At 47.2% G+C, this 23,877-nt stretch overlaps 1 protein-coding gene across 1 annotated transcript in view; it reads left to right on the top strand.

Annotated features, from left to right (window-relative positions):
• Window positions 1–260: 260 nt before the first annotated feature.
• Window positions 261–23,877, top strand: part of slc23a2 (solute carrier family 23 member 2) — a 66,416-nt gene continuing 42,799 nt past the window's right edge. Inside the window, exons 1-2 of the mRNA XM_078565316.1 lie at window positions 261–552; window positions 23,486–23,584. Of these exons, the coding sequence (XP_078421442.1) occupies window positions 445–552; window positions 23,486–23,584 (207 nt within the window). The 5' untranslated portion in view covers window positions 261–444. The remainder of the gene's footprint in view (window positions 553–23,485; window positions 23,585–23,877) is intronic.

Raw genomic sequence — 23,877 nt, 5'->3', positions numbered from 1 at the left:
CTGATGAACCTGAAATGGAAGCAAAGATCTAACTATATTATGAAATGGCATTATTCACAAGTAGCTGCATCAGGAATGGTCAGACATTAACCCTTCATCCGTGACCATTTAGAATTTTCCCGTCGGATTTGTTTGTGTGTATTCTGGGTTTTGGGAGAGGGCTGCTCACTCTTTGAACATATGACTGTGTCCATTTTGCCTTGGTTTGCTGTTGGCTGTGGGTCTGGATTTTTCTTGTGTTTTTATTTACAGAGCAGCTTTGACACACACACACACCCCTCCTCCCCCCCCCCCTCACCCATGGGAAGCTGCAGATTCTGATGGTCATGTCTTCTCTGAGCGGCATGTGACTTGGATTGGGTGTGACTGCTGTGAGTGTGTCCAGAGGCTGTGGGGCCCCAACCCATCAGGATCATCAGACTGTGCTGCTCTCCGCTTGAACCCATGGGAATCGGCAAGAACACCACATCCAAGAGCACAATGGAGTCAGGTGGCTCTTCTGAGAACAAGTATGAGGATGAGAAGCACTCGACTACCTTCTTCCCAATCCCGGTAAGAGACTGCAACCCCATCGGCCACAATCACTCTTGTGTCTCCCAAGGCACGTCACTGGAGCATTATCAAATAGAATGAGACAGCAGGACTAGGTCAGTGGGACCTGGGGCAGGTGAACAAAAGCTTGGTCAGGTAACTGCTTTCCAGCAGAGTCTTAGAGGGCAAAAGAGGTAGAGAGAGACTTGGAGAGGAGGGAGTTCCAGAGCTCAGGGCCCAGGCAGCTGAAGACATGGCCACCAATGGTGGAGATGTGGAAATGAGAGTTGTGTGAGAGGCCAGAACTGAAGGAGCGCAGAGTAATCTTGGTTTATCGTGGGACTGAGGAGGTTACACAGATAGGGCAGAGCGAGGCTGTGGAGGGATTTGAATACAGCCAAGAGACCGTTCATATTGTTTGCTTATTCAGTGAAGGTGCTGGCATGTTGTGTTGGATTGTGTTACATTGAGGTGGGGAGAATCCCTCAACATAAGGGCAACAAAAGTAGGATGTAGTATGTGGAATATCCCTTCTCTCTTCCATCCCACACACTTTCCCTTGCTCCATTATTGGGCCATTCTTCACCTAAGACAAGACAGTCCTTTCCCAAGGGCCATTCATCTGTGCTGAGCCTGCAACTCATTGTTGCCTCATCTGCCCTTGTCCTACGTGGTTGAGACAGCGAGTTTGACTTGGAGTGAGCGCAGGGGGCAGGTGATGTCGTCTTCCTGACTTTGGGAGCAGTGATGAAATTGTGTCAGCCCTGCTGTGAGAAGCTGGCTCCCCTCTGACCAACCTTCAGCCACAACGCCATTAATTTGGGTACATCGTGCCCCTTGACCTTCCATTAGTACAATACAGACAGTTCTTCTGTATCTCAAACATGTCCTTGTCAATTGTGCATTTCATTTGAGACAAATTGCAGCAGTGTTTTGGGCTTGAATGCTGTGAGCTGGGCGTTGCTGGTAGAACACCTCAGCTCTGTCATTTTCCACGATGCTTTCTACATGGGTCTCACACACAAGGCTCATATTCAAACACTGCATCGTACAATACATCTTAAATATCACATGGAATTTGAAGTGGCTCTTGAGCACACACACACACACCCTAAATCAAAAATGTAGCCAACTCATGTCAGGTCTCGTGGAACCTGGCAGCGCACAATGAGGCCATTTGGCCTGCTATGCCTGTGCTGGCTCTTTGAAAGAGGTGTCCAATTGAGACCCATGCCCCAGCTTTTTCCCCATAGTGCTGCAGGTTCCTTCTCTGTGGCTCAGTGGGTAGCACTTTCACCTCTGAATTACAAGGTTGCAGGTTCAAGTCTCACCCCAGGGGCTCGAGTGCAAAAACGAAGGCTCCTGAGGGAGCCCTGCACTGCTGGAGGTACGAAACCAAGGCTCCATCTGCCTGCTCGGGTGGGCATAAAAGATCCCCGGCACTATTTGGTGGAGGATCAGGGGAGCTCTCCCCCGTGTCCTGGTTCAGCTTTTTATCTTAGCTGCCATATGTGCCTTGCTTCTTCTGTTGAAATGTTTGAGTTCTGTGCAAACGGAGTTGTTGCAGACTTGTGGTTTCTTCTTGTAACAGTCAGGGCTGTTCATCAACCCCGCACCCCCCCATCTTGCCAGCAAATGCCATGTTTTCCCTGTCCTGCTCCTGATTCGAGTTCTGTTGCTGCTCCACTTTTTAATCCCCTGACTCTCCCCGTGAAGCTGCTGATTCAAATTGTGGCTCAAGTCACCATCTTTTAAACCGAGCTGCTCCCCTGTAGGGTGACTTTTTTTTTAACTCACGGGATGTGGGCGTCGCTGGCTAGGCCAGTATTTAGCACCCATCCCGAGTTGCCCTAGCTCGCAGGGCAGCCAAGAGTCAACCACGTGGCTGTGGGTCTGGGGTCACAGGTCGGTCAGACCGGGTAAGGACGGCATTAGTGAATCAGGTGGGTTTTTACAACAATCGACAATGGTTTCATGCCCATCATTAGACTTTTTAATTGCAGATTTTTATTGAATTCAAATTCCACCATCCACCGTGATGGGATTCGAACCCGGGTCCCCAGAGCATTACCCGGGGTTTCTGGATTTACTAGTCCAGTGACAATGGCAGGGCATGGGGACTAGGGGAGGCATCACTTCTGATGCAGGTCCTCGATTTGGAGGTTCGGTCCACCTTCTGTCTCTGAATCGCCCTCTCACTGCTAGCCTGACTAAACCCAGAGCACGTATGAGACCTGAGTCCATCCTGGTGTGAGGCTCAGGACCACACGGTAAGAGGACTGAGCACTTTGTATTTTTTATTTTTTGGTCATTGCTGCTTGAATCTTCCCCACCAGCCTGTCAGGAACTGTGGGTTATTTGGTGCTGATGGGCCGTTGAAGTAGGACAGGAAAGTAAATCACAGTTAATAAAAGAGAATTGTTTCTGCCTTGAATATTGCTGAAAAAAGACATTTGGTCGAAGTTTTTTGTCTTGCACTCATCAGGACAATCGCAAGAATACCAATGTCAGGGGAAGCAATGACTTTGTACTTATGGTTCCCTGACATTGGCATTATTGCAATTATCTTGATGAGTTGAAAAGCTTTGACAAGATGTCTTTTTTTCAGCAGTACTCAAGTCCTGTACTACCAAACGACTATTTGTTTCTGATTCAATAAAGCTCCCTATGCTTTGCTGTTGTGCCAGTCGCTGGCCTCACATTTACCTTTTTCTTTTAACAAGTACTGTGGTATTTATTTTAAGACACACAGGGAGCAAGAGCTTTCATCTTGGTTCACTGTCAATGAGCTGATTCATTCCCAGTGCACTGACCACTTCTTCCCGCACAGGTCTTGGGAGAGACAAGAAATCACAGTCCAGCTGCCAATCCGGAGATGGCTAACAGCTGCCTACACATCTGAGTCTGGGAAGGGTTCAATGTCCGGAGAACCTTGTACTGTCATCGTATAATTGGCTCGTCACTGGCCTGTGCTATTGAAATATTAGATAGTGAACAGCAGAGCCATTACCAAGGCTACACAGTAACACAGTCCATGTGATACGTGCTGATCCCTCATATTTTGTGATCTGCTGCCACTGGAGTTTGAGGCAAGGAATTTGGATATTTTTGTTGAAACAATTGCACTTAACATAGGAACACAGTTTCTCCAGATACCTCCTGCACTGTCCAGGAGGTGGACCAACAGAGTGAGGATTATTTACCCTTGTGTGCCTCTGGTGACAGCCAGTGTGCTATTCGTTAAATTGAATGTGTTCCACATGGGGACGGCCATCAACTCGAGCCAGTCCTGAGAAATCCACACCAGCCCAGACATTACTCTCTGCCTCGTTGCTGTGTGTACATTCTCTGGCCTCTAAGAACACTGGCTGTTTACCTATTTTTGAGGTGTGAATGTTTGGGCTGTCCGTCCTCAGCTGGAGAGGGGACCATCAGCTGCCTTTCCTGCACCTGATTTATTCATTCCAAGCCAATACTTACCTTTCAGTCAAAGTCAGCCTCGTTACCACATGGCTGTTTGTGGAATCTTGCTGTGCACAGATGAGCTGCCACTTTTCCTCCATTACTATAGTGACTGCAATTTGAAACTACTTCACTGGCTGGAAAGCACTTTGGGAGTCCTGAGGGTGTGATGGGTGCTGTAGAAATGCAAGTTGTTTAGTGCTTTTCACATGTAATGGCGACAATGTGACCTATTGTGACTTGCATCCACTGATACTGACAGAGGTACCCACTGGTGTCTGCAGTTTCATGATTTGGTTCTCTCCAGCTTTGGTTATAACCAGTGGTGAAGCCCTGCAGACTGTAGAGGTGTCGCTGGCGGCTGGGAGCAACGTGAGCTGATAAAAGCTGACTGTCTTGTCGAAGACTTGCAGCATTAATGCCCGGACAGGTGAATCTTTTCCTGCTACACTTGGTTGGCAAGAAAGACAGAGTGATGATGCTAAGTCCTTGTGCCCAAGTGACTGGAGGGATTTGGTTGTAGAATGCTGAGGAATGGGTGTCGATAAAAATGGAGTCAGTTTCATAGTGAATTCAGGTGTTCCAGGCATGAGAGGGTTGTTGTATGAGGGGAGGTTGAGTAAATTGGGTCTATATTGTCTGGAATTTCAAAATATAAGAGGTGATCTCTTTGAAACGTGGAAGATTCCGAGGAAGTTGACAGGAGAGATGCTGAGAGGGTGTTTTCCCCTGGCTGGTGAATCTCGAATGTGATGGTATAGCTTGAGGTTAAGTGGTTGGCCATTTAGGGTTCAGATTTTGAGAAATTTCTCCACTCAGAGAGCTGTAAATGTTTGGAATTCTCTCTGAGTTTATCGAGCACCAAGATTGCTAGGTTTTTCGACATTGCGAAAATCGAGGGATATGAGCTTAGATTGGGCAAGTGGTATTGAGGGAAAAGGTTGATCATGATCTGATTGAATGGTGGTGCAGACTTCTGGTGCTGTGTAACCCACTCCTCCTATTTGAACCATTTAGTTCCTGATTTATCAGTCCAGAGACACACTACAATTCTTCCCTTTCAGAACCTAATTGCTTCCTAAATGATTCCAGGATTTTAACCCTGACTGCTTCAACATGTGATCATCAGTATTTTCCAAAAGAAGGACTTGCCACTGAGAGCGCTCAAGTTAACATTGATCAGATTGGACTTGTGTTCCCTTGTCCTGTTCCCTGGACAATTTGGAATATTCTGAACTCTCTTGGGTAATTTTTTCAGGTTGCATCTCCAACACTGCTTTTCCACACTGAAAAGTGGATGGATAATATTGAATGTATTGATGATTTTGCTTTCCTGTCCACTTTTTCCAATTGGGAATTCTCACTGTGTGAGGCTTCATCTGTTTCCTGTCCTGCTTCAGATTTGTTCCTTCAAACAACTGTTCCTCCAATTCTGGGGCCTTGCGCATGCTTCACTTTCTATCGCTCTGCCATTGGAAGGCATGCCTTGGCCCTTAGCTTTGAAATTCTTTGACCAAACTTTCCCACCTCCCTCTCCTCATTCAAGATGCTCCTGAAGACCTCCCCCTTGGACCAAGCTTTTGGTCACCTGTCCTAATATCTCCTTGGGTGGCTGGGTGTCAAATGTTGTTCCATAATCTCTCCTATGAAGTGTCTTAGCATGTTCAATGGGAAAGATGCAGCTCAAATGTAAGTTGTTGCAAAGCAAAGGTTAGAGACCCTTCACATCTTCACAGATGGGTAGCTGGAAGATGAGGAAGAGCCTTCCCTAGTGAGTGGCAGTGAAGGTTCACATGACAAGATCTGGGCTTGGGTGTGGTTGCTCAGGAGGTCAATGTTAGCACGACATTTTAATGGGCAGATTGACATGAAGGTGCAAAAGCAAAAATCCCATTTTTGTTTTCATGTGTTGTTATGTCTGTAACCTTTGTTCACGGCAAGACAACGGTGTAGTGGTAAAGTCACTGGACTAATAATCCAGAGGTCCAGGTTAATGCTCTGGGGACATGGGTTCAAATCCCAGCAGCTGGTGGAATTTAAATTCAATTCATAAAAAGCTAGTGACCATGAAACTATCATTAATTGTTATAAAAACCCATCTGGTTCACCAATGTCCTTTAGGGAAGGAAATCTGCCACCCTTACCTGGTCTGGTCTACATGTGACTCCAGACCCACAGCAATGTGGTTGACTCTTAACTGGCCAAACAAGCCACTCAGTTCAAGGGTAATTCGGGATGGGCAACAAATTTTGACCTGGCCAGCAATGCTCACATCCCATGAAAGAATAAAAAATATGATATTGGGACAGTAGTCTAATGATCAATCTCCTGAAATTGCTACCAGATTTGCATACCTAACCTTTAATCTAGTGTGTTGGGAAATCTTTCAAATGCAGTTAAATTATTCCACCTGATTCAGGCTTGTTGTCCAAATGCAATTTTATTACTCAGACACCCGTAGTGTAGTAATTTTTACAGTGATGCAGGAGGCTAGTACAGCCTGGTTCCTTGCAGATCCAATGTGTTCAAACTTGGCCTCTATCGATGTTGGACTTCCAACTGTCCACTGCATTCTGACCTTCAGAGGGGGCTGTTCCCTGATATTTTACCCTTTCATTGTGGGTTTTATCACCTGATAACCTGAACTGAACAGAGTTTCTTCTCGCCAAGCCTCCAGGCTTGACATAATGGACGTCTTGATGGTTAAAGTCTGAAGCAGTGATATTACAAAGGATGACCTGGACCATCTTCAGATAGTTCAGTGATACTGCTTGGGCGCTTGTGTTGTTCTGGCCAATAATTGAAGTTAACACAAATTCAAATTCTGATAATCAAATCAAGATGTGACTAATCGTAGAACTTGGGCAAATTCGAACCAGTGTCGTACAGCTCAAACACTTGCATACATGCGGTGTTTGGAATGGTACTCTACTTGAGACAACACCATAAACTATCGACCTATTTCGCACAGTATGAATTTGAATGGCTGCCGTGGATATTTGAGTTTGCCGTTTGGTCTTTGAGAGATGAGTTGTTACAGAGGGGAGAGATGGGAATGCAGGAGTGATGGAATCCTGAGCAGGAAAATGTATTGAACTAACAACAGCAGGGACAGTCAGTGGATTTACAAACAGCACTGTTTCATAGTCCCAGCTGACCTCGGCTTTCACACATTGCAAATATCACAGTATCTTTACAGTGTGGAAGGAGGCCATTCGGCCCATCGAGTCTGCACTGGCTCTCTGAAAGAGCATTCCAGCTAGTCCCACTCCCCTTGCCTTATCCCCATAACCTTCCACATTCTTTCTTTTCAGATAACAATCTGTTATGACGCCACAGTAGGTAAAGGCTGAGTCATTTAAAATCCCAGAGGAAAACTTTAAACAACTCTCATAACCTATATTTCCAATTGGTATGTTTTGAGTTGCAGCTCTCAACTCATGAATAAGACCACCAGTTCTCGAGAGGTTTTTATATCAGACTACATGAGGCATTTATTAATTTATACAAGTTAAACATATATACATGGCTACAAATTACTACTATCATAGCTTTTACCAAATTCCTAAACTAATCTCCATGAAGGCAACAGCAACCCATAGATTTTAAGCAGATACCAGGCAAAGCATTTTCACCTTACGAATTCAAATTGAGGTTCCTTTCACTTTGGTCCCTGTGCAGACAGTTGTAGGCTTACAGCTGCTTTGATGTTACATGCCTCTGCCCTGCACACACAAAACTGCTGTCTGTTATACCCAGCACATCTCTTAGAATGTAAATTCTCATTGTATCATCAGGCCCATTTGAACTCCAGATCTTTTAACACTAAAACCCCTTTCATAGTACTATTTTATTAATAATATAAACATATTGCTTGGTGTCTCCTAGCTACATTCAAGATTTCACCCCCAGCCTTTGAATGCTCTATTCAACAAAATGCAAATGTCCTCTACCTCCATGTTCACATCTCAGAACTACGATACATCAAAGCAGCCAGACTGGCTGGTTTTAATCCATTTAAGATCACACCCACAGACTAAACCTATATTTTAAAAAAAATTCCAATAACATGAGATACTTGATGGCACAATCCAATTCCGTTTGGAATACCTCGATCGAACCTGCCTCCACCACCCTCTCAGGAAGCTCATTCCAGACTCCAACCACCCTCTGGGTGAAAAAATTTTTCCTCACATCACTTTTACCCCTTTTTGGCAATTATTTTGAATCTGTGCCCTCTAGTTCTTGATGTTTTCTTGAGTGGGAGCAGTTTCTTACTATTTACCCCTGTCCATACCCCTCAGGATCTTGAATACCTCTATCAAATCTCCTCAGTTGCCTTTTCTCCTAAGGAAAAGAGACCCAGCCTCTTAATCTACAATTGTTGCCATCATCTGAATGATCGTAGAGTTTTCTGGGTGCTCCACATGGTTGTTTAAGATGCTCGGTCCTGGTTTCAAGGGGAGGTTGATTCTTCCCAGATATGTCCTTCCTTCAATCAGTGTGATAAGGAGCACATTCACCTCCTTGATGGGGAATCTTTCTATGTTGCAAAGTAGCTGCTGAGTTTGGATTTCAAAGTTGTTTCTTCTGACTGACGACATGCCATCACAGAAAGGGAAGTGTGTCACGTGGCCTGGAGCAGGACACAGCACACACAGCCCTGCAGCTCTGATGACCTTGAGCTTTCTGTCCATGTATATCTTGTTCACATGTGCCTAGAATTAATAAATGAGCCCACGACCTGTTTGCACAATCCCTGGTGAGCTCCCAACAACTCATCGACACCAACACCCATCCAGGACCCTCCACTCCTGCCTGTCCCTCTGTCCCCATCCCTCCTCCAATCCCAGCCCCGGCCATGTATTCACCATACCCCCTGACCTTCCCCTCTCCGACGCTGAACATTCAGTGCTCAGCAAAGGACTTAGTTTCATACCCTTGCGCCCTCACCTCAATGAATTTCGGGCTCGGCACGATGCTGAACTCTTCTTCTGCCGCCTTTGTCTCTGTGTTCACTTCTTTGGGCAGGAGTCCTCTCCCCGTTCAACAGATCCTTTTACCTGCCTCCAATATTCTCCCTCCACCTGGACCCCTCCCTCTGGATTCTTACTTTCTCTTGATCTTTTCATTGAGAACTGTCGGCGTGACAATAATCGTCTCAATTTCTCTGCTCCTCTCACCCACTCTAACCTGTCTCTCTCTGAACTTGCTGCACTCCGTTCTCTCAGGTCCAACCCTGACTTTGTCATCAAACCCGATGACAAGGGTGGTGCTGTTGTTGTCTGGCGCACTGACCTCTACCTCGCAGAGGCTGAGCGTCAACTCGCAGACACTTCCTCCTACCTCCCCCTGGACCATGACCCCACCACAGAACATCAAGCCATTGTTTCCAGGACTGTCAATGACCTCATCTCCTCTGGAGATCTTCCTTCCACAGCTTCCAACCTGATAGTCTCCCAACCTCGGACGGCCCACTTCTACCTCCTCCCCAAAACCCACAAACAGGACTGTCCCGGCAGACCGATCGTGTCAGCCTGTTCCTGCCCCACGGAACTCATTTCTCGCTATCTTGACTCCATTCTCTCTCCCCTTGTCCAGTCCCTTCCCACCTACATCCGTGATTCCTCTGACACCCTACATCATATCAACAATTTCCAGTTCCCTGGCCCCACCCGCCTCCTGTTCACCATGGACGTCCAATCCCTCTACACCTCCATCCTCCACCGGGATGGTCTGATGGCTCTCCGCTTCTTCCTCGAACAGAGGCCTGAACAATCCCCATCCACCACTACTCTCCTCCGTCTGGCTGAACTTGTTCTCACACTGAACAATTTCTCCTTAAACTCCTCTCACTTCCTCCAAATAAAAGGTGTGGCTATGGGTACCAGCATGGGCCCCAGCTATGCCTGTCTCTTTATGGGGTATGTGGAACATTCCTTGTTCCAGTCCTACTCCGGCCCCCTCCCACAACTCTTTCTCCAGTACATCGATGATTACTTCGGTCTGCTTCAGGCTCTCGTCTGGACCTGGAAAAATGTATTAATTTTGCTTCCAATTTCCACCCCTCCATCATTTTCACATGGTCCATCTCTGACACTTCCCTTTCCTTCCTTGACTTCTCTGTCTCAATTTCTGGTGATAGACTGTCCACCAATATCCATTACAAGCCTACCGACTCCCACAGCTACCTCGACTACAGCTCCTCACACCCCGCTTCCTGTAAGGACTCCATCCCATTCTCTCAGTTCCTTCGCCTCCATCGCATTTTTCTGATGATGCTACCTTCAAAAACAGTTCCTCTGAGATGTCCTCCTTCTTCCTTAACCGAGGTTTTCCACCCACGGTCGTTGACAGGGCCCTCAACCGTGTCCGGCCCATCTCCCGCGCATCCGCCCTCACACCTTCCTCTCCCTTCCAGAAACATGATAGGGTCCCCCTTGTCCTCACTTATCACCCCACCAGCCTTCACATTCAAAAGATCATCCTCCGCCATTTCCGCCAACTCCAGCATGATGTCACCACCAAACACATCTTCCCTTCGCCCCCCCGGCGGTATTCCGCAGGGGTTGTTCCCTCCGGGACACCCTGGTCCACTCCTCCATCACCCCCTACTCCTAAACCCCCACCTATGGCACCTCCCCATGCTCACGCAGAAGATGCAATACCTGCCCCTTTACTTCCCCTCTCCTCACCGTCGAAGGGCCCAAACACTCCTTTCAAGTGAAGCAGCATTTCACTTGCACTTCCCTCAATTTAGTCTACTGCATTCGTTGCTCCCAATGCGGTTCCTCTACATTGGAGAGACCAAACATAGACTGGGTGACTGCTTTGCAGAACACCTTCGGTCTGTCCGCAAGCATGACCCAGACCTTCCTGTCGCTTGCCATTTCAACACTCCACCCTGCTCTCTTGCCCACATGTCCGTCCTTGGCCTGCTGCAACGTTCCAGTGAAGCTCAACGCAAACTGGAGGAACAGCACCTCATCTTCCGACTAGGCACTTTACAGCCTTCCGGACTGAATATTGAGTTCAACAATTTTAGATCATGAACTCTCTCCTCCATCCCCACCCCCTTTCCGAAACCCCCCCTTTTTTTCCCAATAATTTATATAGATTTTTCTTTTCCCACCTGTTTCCATTATTTTTAAATGTATTTCCATCCATTGTTTTATCTCTACCTTTTAGCCCATTTCGATCCCTTCACCCCACCCCACCCCCACTAGGGCTATCTGTACCTTGCTCGTCCTGCTTTCTACCCTTAATTAGCACATTCCTTTAGATAATATCACCACCTTCAACACCTCTTTGTCGTTTTGTCTATGACATCTTTTGGTTATCTCCACCTATCGCTGGCCCTCTATCCAGCTCAACCTGTCCCACACCCCCCCTTAAACCAGCTTATATTTAATCTCTTTTCTATTTTTACTTAGTTCTGTTGAAGAGTCATACGGACTCGAAACATTAACTGTGCTCCTCTCCGCAGGTGCTGTCAGACCTGCTGAGTTTGTCCAGGTATTTTTATTTTTGTTTTGGATTTCCAGCATCCGCAGTTTTTTGCTTTTACTCTGATGAGCTATTGGTGCCTTTTTATTGTTATAACACACACACGACAGTGTAAATGCAAGTTGTTTTGTCACAGTCGATGAGGAGAGACTGATCCTGTGATGGAAGGGTCAGTAAGATGGGGGCATGGATGTCAGGTGATTGGCGAAAGATGACATCTTTTACACTGAGTGCTGTTGTGACCTGAAATGCACTGCCTGAAAGTATAGTGCAAGCAGATTCAAAAGAGAATTGGATAAATAATTGAAGGAGGGGAAAAGATTTGCAGGGCAAGAGGAAAGAGCAGGACTAACTGGCTAAACTCTACCAAAGAGCTAGCAGAGGTATGATGGGCTGAATGATCTCCTTGTGTGCTGAATCTCCGGGATATAGTCTGTGGAGCTGGCCTGTTGCTCCTTGTGCTGGGTGACTCCAGCTATGGGACTGAGTGCTGGAAGGGAAGGACTGGGATTCTGGGGACTGATGTCTGGTCCTGGCATGAAGCATGTCGATTCTGCTGTTGAACCACTGATATTCCAGGACTGTGCGCATGGCCATTCATTCAAGTGTTTGTTCAATGCTATTTTGGTTCTGCTGCACTCGTGAGTGCCAGTGTGAACAGATGGCATGGGACTCAGGCTGTGGATCTGGAGCAGTGTGAGGGGCCAGTGTTAATGGAGCGTCACTCACTCTACCCGCACTGTCAGTTAGAATCTCTGATAGTGATCAGGCTTTCGGATGAGACGTTAACCTGAGATCTCGTTTTCACTGGCTCTCCAGCACATTGGGACACGCTGAGGTTGAGAAAGGCAGCTTCTCTTAACGCAAAATGCCTCCAGCCCCTCTCAATGTTACTGCTGCAAGTTGGTTTGAGCCACCTCTTGTTGCACAAAGCCGGGAGGAACTGCTGTTAGTTGCATGTATTTCTTGTGTCTGTTGGATAACTGACTGTCTCCATGTGCCGAAGACCTTCCGATGATGAAGAAACGCAGACATTGCCTACAGTGATAACTGCCAAGACTTTGGCCACAGACACTTTGCCTGAATAGAAAACCTTTCATGCAAACTCAAATGTTATGCCATCTCATTCTGAATTTTGGCATCTGCATGGCCAGTGATGCTGCTGGTTGTTACATATGATGTTGTCACAATGATTCAGCCAAAACAGCTATGTGCATCTTATCTCAAACAATTTCACACCATTGTTCACTTCTGATTTGATGCCAGCAACTATTGGCCTCCAGGCACCTCAAAGCACTTCACAGCCAAAGAAATATCTTTTGAAGTATAGTCCATGTTATAATGTGGGAAATGCAGAGCCAGTTTGTGCACAGTAAGCTCCCACAAACAGCAATGTGATGTTGACCATTAATTCTCTGTTTTGTTAACGTTTAAAAAAAATTGTTCTCTCATGGGATGTGGGCGTCACTGGCAAGGCCAGCATTTGTTGCCCATCCCTAATTCCCCTTGAACCAAGTGGCTTGCTAGGACATTTCAGAGGGCAGTTAAGAGTCAACCGCATTACTGTGGGTCTGGAGTCACACCAGGTCTGGAGGCCAGACCAGGTAAGGATGGCAAGTTTCCTTCTCTAAAGGACATTAGTGAACCAGATGGATTTTTACAATATTCATTGATTGTTTCATGGTCACCATTACTGAGACTAGCTTTATATTCCAGATTATTAATAGAATTTAAATTCCACCCGCTGCCATGGTGGGATTTGAACCCATGTCCCCAGAACATCAGCCTGGGCCTCTGGATTACTCGTCCAAAAACAATACCACAACACCACCATCTCCCCCATTGAACGATGTTGCTTGACCTTGTCTAGGACTCCTCTTCCCTTCTTTGAAATAATGTTATCCACCTGAGTCATGGGTTAATGTCTCATCTAAAAGATAGCACCCCTGCTCATCCACCTGCCCTTCTCCACTGCACTGGGGTGTTGGCTTAGATATCTGTGCTCAAGTCTCAGGAGTGGGACTGAAATCCATAACCTTCTAACGTGGAGCAGGGAAAGTGTGACCCACCTGAGCCATAGTTGACATGAAAAGTCAGCAATGGAATTAGAAGCTGGATTGCAGAGGAAGACAAGTTGGGATTTTTGGCTTCAAGGGCCATATCAAACAGTTGACTTATAGCTGTTCAATTCTTTCGAGGTGGCAGAGCAGCCTAGATCCCCATCTCCATCTGGGGATGGAGGAGAGAGTTCATGATGTGAAGTTGTTGAACTCCATATTCAGTCCGGAAGGCTGTAAAGTGCCTAGTCGGAAGATGAGGTGCTGTTCCTCCAGTTTGCGTTGAGCTTCACTGGAAAATTGCAGCAGGCCAAGGATGGACATGTGGGCATGAGAGCAGGGTAGTGTGTTGAAATGGCAAGCGACAGGGAGGTCTGGGTCATTGCTGAGGACAGATCTGTTGAGCCTCCTCCACCACCCAGTACATTCCTGGCTGATGTTAGGCTTCACCCTTTAACTCTGCTTTCCCACCCACTCCTTTAAAAGTATTCCGGAATCACAACCCGCTGGGGTAGAGAATTCCAACAATTCACAGGGTGGAGAAAATTTCTCATCTCAGTGGTAAATGATTGTTCCCTTCACGTGAGACACTGCCCCTCTGTTTTAAACTCCCGAGCCAGGGGAAACTATCTCTCCACGCCTGCTGTGTCAAACCCTTTCAGAATATCGTATGGGTCTACGAGATCACACCTGTCATTCTTCTAAACTCAGATCCTCTTCAGAGGATAAGCCCCTCACCTTTGGACTATCTCAGTTGGCTTTGTTTATCTCATCTCCATCCATGTTCCCATTGCTCTGTTCCTACAACAAAATCCCCCTAGTCACTTTGGCAATGACAGCCAGGATCAATGAAGTGCGTACAACAACAGGTGCCTCTGTACTCAGTTTGACCAGATACAAGTCCAATATTGTGGGGCTGCCTGTGTTCCAAATGCTCTTCCAAAGAGCCAGCATAGGTACAATGGGCTGAATGGTCATCTCCTGTGCTGCAAGCTTCCATTTTTATGAAAACCTGCTAATTGTTTAACGGCATCGCAGGAAGTGGTTGAGGCAACAAGCTTGGATGTTTTCCGATGGAGGTTGGATAGAGGGCTGAGAGAAAAGTGAATAGAAAGGTTTGCTGCGAGGTTGAGGTGGATTGGCAGGAGACCGAGGTGGAGGATGAACACCAGCACCCATGAGTTGGGCTGAATAGTCTATTTCTGTGTAATTGTATACAACAATCGGCAGCACCAATTGTTAGAGTTTCCACCGGCAGTTTTGCTGAGGTAATGAACATGTTGATGCAAGTGATTTTTGTCAGAATCTGAAAACTTGAATGCTTCTGAGTGTGCAGTGTCAGTTTGTTCATCATGGGGTTTCTTCTGTGTGGTTCCCCTCCGTCATGAATAGCCCAGCAACGAACTGCACTGACTCAAATGTCAAACATGGTGGGGGGGAGTCTCGCTGCTGTAACAGTCGGCCTGCGCTGAGCAAGCTCAATGTGGGCTAAGGCTAGGCTCAGCACACAGGATTTGCCCCAATGCCAAACTTGAGAGGTGCACATTGAGTCCGGGGCCAGCCTGCTGGTTTGCTGTCTTGTTGGAAAGGGCCCATGTGTGGATATTGGAGTGATTACTTAGCTGTCTACATTGAGAGCGGGGAAATGATCGCAGAGAGCAACTGGACCTGTGGCCCTGTTTACAGAAGCGGTGAAGGTTGAATTGGGGACACAAACCTGTTCAACAAATATGAAGATGACTGAGCAAATAGTTAATAAAATTGCAGCTGTGGGTCAGTGGGTTGCGTTCCTGCCTCTTGAGTCAAAAGGTTGTGGGTTCAAACTCCCACTTCAGAATCCAGAGCACGTAATCAAGGCTGATACCCTCAATGCAGCCCTCAGGAGCTGCTGCACTGTTTGGAGGTGCTGGCTCTCATCTGAGATGCTAATTCAAGGGCCCCATCTACCATCTCAGCTGGTGTGAAAGATATCACTGCACTACTTCCGTGTACTCCAGACCAAGCAAGTATGGTCCATTTTCAATTCCTGAGGCTGAGTGCTAGCAGTAAGTGTCCCTCATGCTGGAAAGGAAGAGGGCAAAGATCAATCCCGTGGGAATGCTGTTTAAAGCTGATGGACAGGATTGGAATTCTCCTCTGATGCTCAAATAGTCTGTGAACAGCACAGCCTGGCCAATCAGGCAGGAAAGGACTGCACAACCCTTTATAATAGGTCACTGCCTTGAAGAGGGAAACATGGTGACAAGAGGAGGCGATCCAGTCCCTCAAACTTGCGCCATTCAATCAGATCACGAGCTAACTCCCTCCATCTCCCTGCCGTGAGTTAAGAGAGAGCAAACAGGAAGATTGCAATGGAGAGCAGTCAGCATCTTCTCTTCTCCAATGCAGAAGGTTGGGTTGCAATTTTTGATAAACCTGGAGGAAAGGCTGAAACTTCATGTCACCACACTCTCTCTCTCCACTGGTCAGTCGCAATCTGTCGCTTTTTGTAACTCCCTCCTGTTCATCACCATTTTGGTTCAAAAGAAATCATCTTGGATAATTTTTGCCGTTCCCTTGAAAAAACTGAATTCAACAAGAGGCTAATTTTTCTCTTTTGGAGCTCTTTAACATGAGCAGTTTGGAGTTTTTTTGGCAGTTTAAAAGAATGTTTAAATTTGAGCCTGGCCCATGAGCAGAGGGGGCTCACCGAGGTGTGGGGGGTGGGGTAAGAGCGATGGTCACTGAGGAGCCTGCAGTGGACAGTGGGAGGGGAAGATGACGGGGAGGCATCAGTACTGATGGGTTCGAGGACAAGGGTTGGCTTTCCCGGGAAAGAGCTGGACCATAAGGCAGTGCAAGCGTATAATCCATTGAGAACACTTGCTTGAAAAATTCCAGGTTTCTCCCAGTAGAAGCAAGCTGAAGCCAGCAGTGTGGAAAAGTTTAAGCAAGAACTGGAACAGTCCTCTCACTTTTGGTTCATGTGTACATACATTTGAATATCTTTCATCATTTATTTACCAAAAAAATATTAATAATTAATTCTGCAGTGATTGTAAGTCACTGGCCGGACACATTGGAATGAAACTTGAGTTTCCCATTCGGGTAACAGTTTGGGCACCTGGCCTTTCAAATGCTCAGTCCAGGTCTGCGGGTCTTCAGACGTGGAGTAGAGGAATGTTGATTGACTGGACTGCGCTGCAGAGAGCTAGCATGGACTTGATGGGCTGAGTGACTTCCTTCCATTCCATATTAACTCTCATCTCTTCTTCCTACTGCTTAGGTTTGCAATGTGTTTTCATATTTCCTTTGGTTTTTGCTTTCGTGCACTCCACCTGATGCTTGCATTCATTGAGGTCCTCAGTTACAGTAGCCTGCATTTCCAAAGGGCTTGTGATGTTGACAAAAGGTCCCGAGACGCCTGTATATTTAGGCAACATTGTGCACAAATGAGGCCAAGGTCTTGATTAGAGAATTCATCACACATCTCATCCAACACTCAGCAAAACATATTGGCTGGTCATTCATCTCTTTGCTGTTAGTGGGAACTTGGTGTGCACAAATTAGCTATTCTTCTGACAACTCGAACACCCTTTGTAGGCGCGGAAGTGCTTTCGGACGTCCTGAGACTGTGAAAAGTGCTATAGAAATTTTTGGAGAATAATGTGAAGGCTGTCCTGCTGGGTTACAAATCCCATTTATATTTCCAGAGAGGTTTTGCGGGATTTCTGGCGATCTTGTGCTGTGTTGTCAGGATCCGGGGGGGTGGAAATGAACAGTGTGCCTGTTCAAACTGGCTCTGATATGGCGCAATTCACATGGATCCTGTTGTTCATCATCTCGGAGCCCCTCAACCGGATTCTGTTCTGTGTAAGTTCCCCCTCGGAGTTCTCTCTCTCTCTCTCTCTTTTTCTCCCCTCCCCTGCCTGTCCTGCCATTACGAGATTAAAAAGGCAGAGCCAGATCCATACACGCTGCAGGATGAGTCAGCAGCCTGTGTTCATGGTATGCTGATGGTACATTACTCAACCTGTGCTAACCAATTGGCACTGTGCTGCTCTCTTTCTCTCTATCTGCCTGTCCTGAAAATGTTCCTATTTGAATCCTTGCTTCATGAAACAGAAGGAACAGCAGAGCATCTAGATTAAAGTTGAATTTGGTTTGATTATACAGGTTGTTTCGACCCTGACAAGGTTTTGGATCATTAAATCCAGATAGAGAGCTCTGAACTGCCCCAGATTAATGACTGATCAGGCAAAGAGTGTACTTGCATTTACATAGCGCCTTTCATGACCTCATGAGCCACTTTACATTGCTAATGGGAATCCATTTTGCATACAGCAAGCTCCCAGGAACAGTGATGTCATATTTGTTATGTCTTGTGGCTCCTGGAAGTTGGAAACAATCCCACTTCTCAATCTTTCATATATTGTATTTCAGTTCTCTATCTGGGTGTTTTTTTGGTGCACAGACTGTAGTGCAGTAGTGAGTGCTGTAGCATCCTGGATACTGATGCATACATGCACCTAACAACATAGTTCCTAAACAAAAATCGAATTACCTGGAAAAACTCAGCAGGTCTGGCAGCATCTGTAGAGAAGAAAAGAGTCGACGTTTCGGGTCCACACGACCCTTCAACAGAACATAGTTCCTAACTCTTCTCCAATGATATAACAATGATGCTACTTTTATGTCTTGGGTAATTGAGTTCATTGGCCGACCGAACTCTAGCTGCACACCTTCCTCTGTTCTCATGAATTGCTGCTTGCAATCAATAACGGGGAGAGACTGATTTAAGAATAAACAGTGATGGTTTATTGAGTCATAGGGCAGATTACCAGCTCACTCAGAAACCTCCAGAACTAGACCGATCAATCCCAGTGGCCCGCACTGCACAGTGATTTGTCAGTGCTGTCACATGACCGACATTCTCTTAAAGGGACAGGGACCTCACTTTACCATAGCTGAAGGATAAGAATTGGTTCAGGAACTGGTTTTGCTCTCTTCAAAATAGTGCCAGGCCTGAGCCAGAGCGAGGGCAGACGGGACCTCAGTTTCATGCTTCATCTGAAGGATGGCACCTCTGATGATGCGGCACTCTCTCCATACTGCGCTGGAGTGTGACGTGTAGGTTTTGTGTTGAAGTTTCTGGAGTGGGACTTGAACCCACAACCTTGAGGCCAGAGTGCTTAATCGCTGAGCCTTGGTAGATAGCCTGGCACAGTCTCACTCATCTGCTCAGGTGGCACGAGTGAAATTGAACAAGTGGGAAGCTGAAGGGAGGAAGCTGGTGGAACTGGGTGTGGGTACTTGCTGCTGACACTTGGTGGCTGATAGGAGGTGTCTTTCATTCCTGAACACTGACCTCCAACCTTTACATCATCACAGAAAAGCATCGTGTTTGTGGAGAGTTGAGGAGCAATACGTGGCCGGCTACTTTGTCATATTGATCGGATATTTGATCTCTGTTCTCTGGGGCATTGCTTAATGAACTGGACGTGACCTCAGTCACCTCCTAACTGGTGAAGGAGCAGCCATTTGCCATGCCCTGTCTTGATTAGTGGATGTCAAGGGCGACTAGTGTTTGGACTGGCCGATGCCCACTGGGTTCAGTAGCCTGCCCACACAGGGAATATCAGTTGGTCCTTGGAAGCCCTACCCACCATGTCACCATCATTGGACAGGAAAGGGTGAGAAAATGCAAAGCAAGAGCCCACGTTAGGCTCCTTGTCAGGAGTGCCTGCCAAGGTAGTGTTTGCATTGAAAAGTAGCTTAAAAAGTATTGAGTGCAGCAAGACCCAGCCTTTCAGATGAGAGGGTAATGTTTAGGAGAAATTAGAAGTCATCCATGATCCTGCACGGTGAACCTGGGCATGTAACAGATAATCTCTTCAAATAGACGGTATATCTGTCATTCCAGGTAGAAGCATCAATGCACTGAAAGGAAGAGCTCCCAGAGGAGCAAGCCACTGCCATCTTGATCTATCAAATCCCAGTGGGCCACCCCACTGCCATTGCTGCTCTCAATGTTCACCTGTTTCTGACTGGTTCATGTAGGACAGATGAAGAAATGTGGTTTCAATTTGTTAAATATTCCTCTCCTGGGCAACTGTCTCAAGCTAAATCTCATTGCAACCTTGGCTTCACATTTGGAGATGAGCTTCCCGCCCCACATTTGTGCTGTCACAAAGACGGCCTATTTGCATCTCCGTAACATGACCCGACTTCACCTCATCTCAGATGATCGGCTGCTGAAACCCTCATTCGTGACTTTGTTCTCTCCGGATTTGACTATTCCGACGCACTCCTGGCTGCTCTCCCACACTCTAGCAACTCAGGAATGGTCATCCATGAGGCACTGTGGGCCATCAGCAGCAGCAGAATTGTACTCGAACACAATCTGTAACCTCACGGCCCGGCATATTCCCCCACTCTACCATTACCATCAACCCTGGTTCAATGAAGAGTGCAGGAGGGCATGCCAGGAGCAGCAGCAGGCATACCTACAAAAAAAAGAGGTGTCAATGAATGAATAAAAAAAAACCTCTACCCTCTGTAGAGTATTCCTGTTGGTGCCATGTCTTGTTTGACCGTCAGCCCTGTACTCACTGACCTACACTGGCTTCCTGTTAAGCATGACCTTGGCTTTCCACTTGTTATCCTGGTTTTTAAACCTTTAAACCATGACCTCTGCTCTCTCTAGCTCTGTGATCTCCCTGCAGCCTCACAACCCTGTGAGACTACTGTGTTCCTGCAATGGTGGCACCCTAAGCATCTCCTAATTTTATCATTTCACCATGTGTGCTTGGGCTGTAAGCTCTGGGATTCCCTTCCTAACCCTCTCTCTAAGACACTCCTTAAAATTTAACTCCTTGAGAAAGCTTTGGGTTATCTTTGCTTAGGTCCCCTTACGATGAATGTTGAGTTTTCTGGTGCTCCTGTGAAACGCCTTGGACATTATATTAAGTTAAAGGTGCTATATAAATACCAGGCCGTGTTGTTTTCACACAAATATCGCCGAGAGTTTCACGGTTTTTGTTTGTGATGTTGGGTTTGGTGTTTGAGAAGAGCAGTAGAAAGGGGAGTGATGTTTAAAAAGAGTCACGTTGAAAGTTGGTCTGGAAATGGGCTGATGCAGATGAGTGAAGAGGCTTTGGAGATACTAGGAATGTTCGATTGTGTCAGTTCCATTGTTGTGAAATGGAATGGGGCTAGAGGGGGGCATTGTGACATGAACACTTGGGGTTCACATGATAGAAGAAGATTTAGTTTTGGAGCTGGGTTAGTGCTCTGGGGCAGGTTCAGATAGTCACTGAAGAGAAGTCAGCGTCTGGGCCAAACACTGGTTTGGGGTGGTCACGACTGTGTTTGGGGGAAGAGGGAAGCATGTTGAAGACTTGATGATCCTGATGGGTCTACAGGCTGTATAGACCAATGTCGACGTGGTTTCTCTTTATCTTCCTGGCCTAGAAGTCTGGAGTAGAGGCAGAACACTATGGGCTCTTTACTCTGTCTACAAGTACATGGTACAGAGTTTGTATGGGAGAAGCAGGGAGACCTTTTTGTCCAGTGATGTAAGATATCTGAAATTAGAGAGGAAGCATGAACTGATGCAGCATTCTCAGTTTGCAGGCCTCCTGCTGTCATTTATTTGCCTCTTTGAGAGGACAAGGTAGTTTCTCCAGAGTTCAACCTGTAACTCGCTCACTCGCACTCTCTCTCTCTCTCTCTCACCTCTCTCTCTCTCTCTCACCTCTCTCTCTCTCTCTCTCTCTCTCTCTCTCACACCTCTCTCTCTCTCACCTCCCTCTCTCTCACCTCCCTCTCTCTCTCTCACCTCCCTCTCTCTCTCTCACCCTCTCTCTCTCTCTCACCTCCCTCTCTCTCACCTCCCTCTCTCTCACCTCCCTCTCTCTCTCTCTCTCTCTCACCTCCCTCTCTCTCTCACCTCCCTCTCTCTCTCTCTCACCTCCCTCTCCCTCTCTCACCTCCCTCCCTCTCTCTCTCTCTCTCTCACCTCCCTCTCTCTCTCACCCTCTCTCTCTCACCTCCCTCTCTCTCACCCTCTCTCTCTCACCTCCCTCTCTCTCTCTCACCCTCTCTCTCTCACCTCCCTCTCTCTCACCCTCTCTCTCTCACCTCCCTCTCTCTCTCACACCTCCCTCTCTCTCACACCTCCCTCTCTCTCTCACCTCCCTCTCTCTCACACCTCCCTCTCTCTCTCTCTCTCTCACCTCCCTCTCTCTCTCACCCTCTCTCTCTCACCTCCCTCTCTCTCACCCTCTCTCTCTCACCTCCCTCTCTCTCTCACATCTCCCTCTCTCTCTCACACCTCCCTCTCTCTCTCAACTCCCTCTCTCTCTCACCTCCCTCCCTCTCTCTCTCTCACCTCCCTCTCTCTCTCTCACCTCCCTCTCTCTCTCTCACCTCCCTCTCTCTCTCTCACCTCCCTCTCTCCCTCTCTCACCTCCCTCTCTCTCTCACCTCCCTCTCTCTCTCACCTCCCTCTCTCTCTCTCTCTCACCTCTCAACGCTCACCTATCTCTCTCTCTCTCCCCTCTAAGCCACACTTTACGAATTAGGAGCCGGAGTTGTCTCCTGGAGCCTGCTGTGCCATTCAATAAGATCTGATTGTAACTGATCTGGTTGTAACCTGATTGTAACTTTGATCTAAGCAGCTCTCTGACATTGTCTTCATTTTACACTTTGCTGCCTTATCACAAGGCTGACGCAGGAGACTTGGGAGGAGCGCATCTTATCCCGAAATCCAGAGGCGGTTCAGCCTTTTATTCTGAATGTCATCAGATGGAAATCACATCATACCAATTTAATGAGGTGGGGGGTGACTCAGCCCCCAGTTCCATCGCACAGATGATTCCTGTCAGGTTCCAGCCACAGAGAAATGAGTTATCAGTTCCTACATGTTACTCCAGATCCACATCTATGTGGTTGACTCTAAACGGTCCTCTGAAATGGCCGAGGAAGCCGCTGGGTTGTGTTTGAGATGGTGGCTCACCACCACCAACATCTTCTCCAGGACAATGAGGATGAGCAATGGATGCTGGCCCAGCCAGCGACGCCCACATCTCATCACTGAACAAAAAACATTTCATGTGTTAATAGTTTCTGAAAAAAAGAGGCATGTCGACGTTTCTTGTCCAGCGAAGTATCCCTGCTGAGTGCAAGAGGAAAAGCTTCCACAAGTGTCCTTTTTATTTAATCAGCAATTTTATAAGCAGCTGGCTCTGAGAGTTCGAGTCCTGGCTTTGAGCAGAGATCGTTGGTTCTTTTTGAGCTGTTCTGAAGCATTTCCACGGTTGAATGAAACCTTTGTGTTGCCCATGTGTCCATCTGTTGTGATGGGAACGTTGTCCAGGCCCTCCCTGGCTGTATATCCAGCCTCAGGTACGGCTTTTCCCTGATGCTGAGCAGCAGTTCCCTCCTGGGATAACAGCCTTGGGGGAGAGGCTGTGTCTTTCTCTGGGGTGGGGGGGGTGGAGACATACCAGGGGCATCCATCGGAAAGCTTTGTCCTCCGCTCCCTTGTCAGAGGTGATGGACCTGTACCTGGGTTAGTCCCAGCAGAAGCTGCCACCTTCAGGAGCATAAATCTAATCATAGGTTAGTGAGGGGAAAGCAGTCATGTTCGGACAACTTGCGGCTCTGTGTGCACGTGTGCAGTCAAGTCACCTATATTGGAAGCACTTTTGTGCTACGTTCATGTGCTATAGTTAGCATGAGTCTGGCATGGACACAATGGCTGAATGGCCTCATTGCATGTGGCAATGACTCTGAACCTGCCATCTTGCTTCCCAGAGTGAGGTTTGATTCTCCCTTTGTTCTGGGAGTGTGTATTGATGAGACAATGCTGCAGAGCCAGTCCCTTTTAGCTCCGCTGTTGGCTTCGGACAATTCTGACCATCTGTCCCCTGTTGGCTCTCTCGTAGGTGGTGATGAATGGAGCTGCTCCAGCCAATGGTGAGCAGGACACCGAGATCACGGAGCTGATGGCTGTTTACACGAAGCAGAGCAGCGTGGCAGACAAGGTAAGAGTCATGGTTCTATCACAGTGACCCTCCCTCACCCCAGCAGAGAAGGTGGGCACTGTGGATAGCGGGCATCTGAATTTCAAATCAGTTCCGATGCCTGGAACTGAGGTCAAGACCCGCTTTGTATTTTGTGATAGGGAGAGATGAGGAGGATTGACCATGACATGCAAATTGTGGATGAATCATGAGAGTTTCAGTAAATGTGCTGATCTCCTGTTGTGAAAATGCTGAACACCGGAATGAAGTGTCAGATGTGATGTTTGATGCATTATTCTTTGCAAATGGCGATT

The sequence above is a fragment of the Cetorhinus maximus genome, chromosome 20 (assembly GCF_964194155.1).
Source record: "Cetorhinus maximus chromosome 20, sCetMax3.hap1.1, whole genome shotgun sequence".
Classification (NCBI taxonomy): Eukaryota; Metazoa; Chordata; class Chondrichthyes; order Lamniformes; family Cetorhinidae; genus Cetorhinus; species Cetorhinus maximus.
This window is presented reverse-complemented; position numbering and strand designations above follow the sequence as displayed.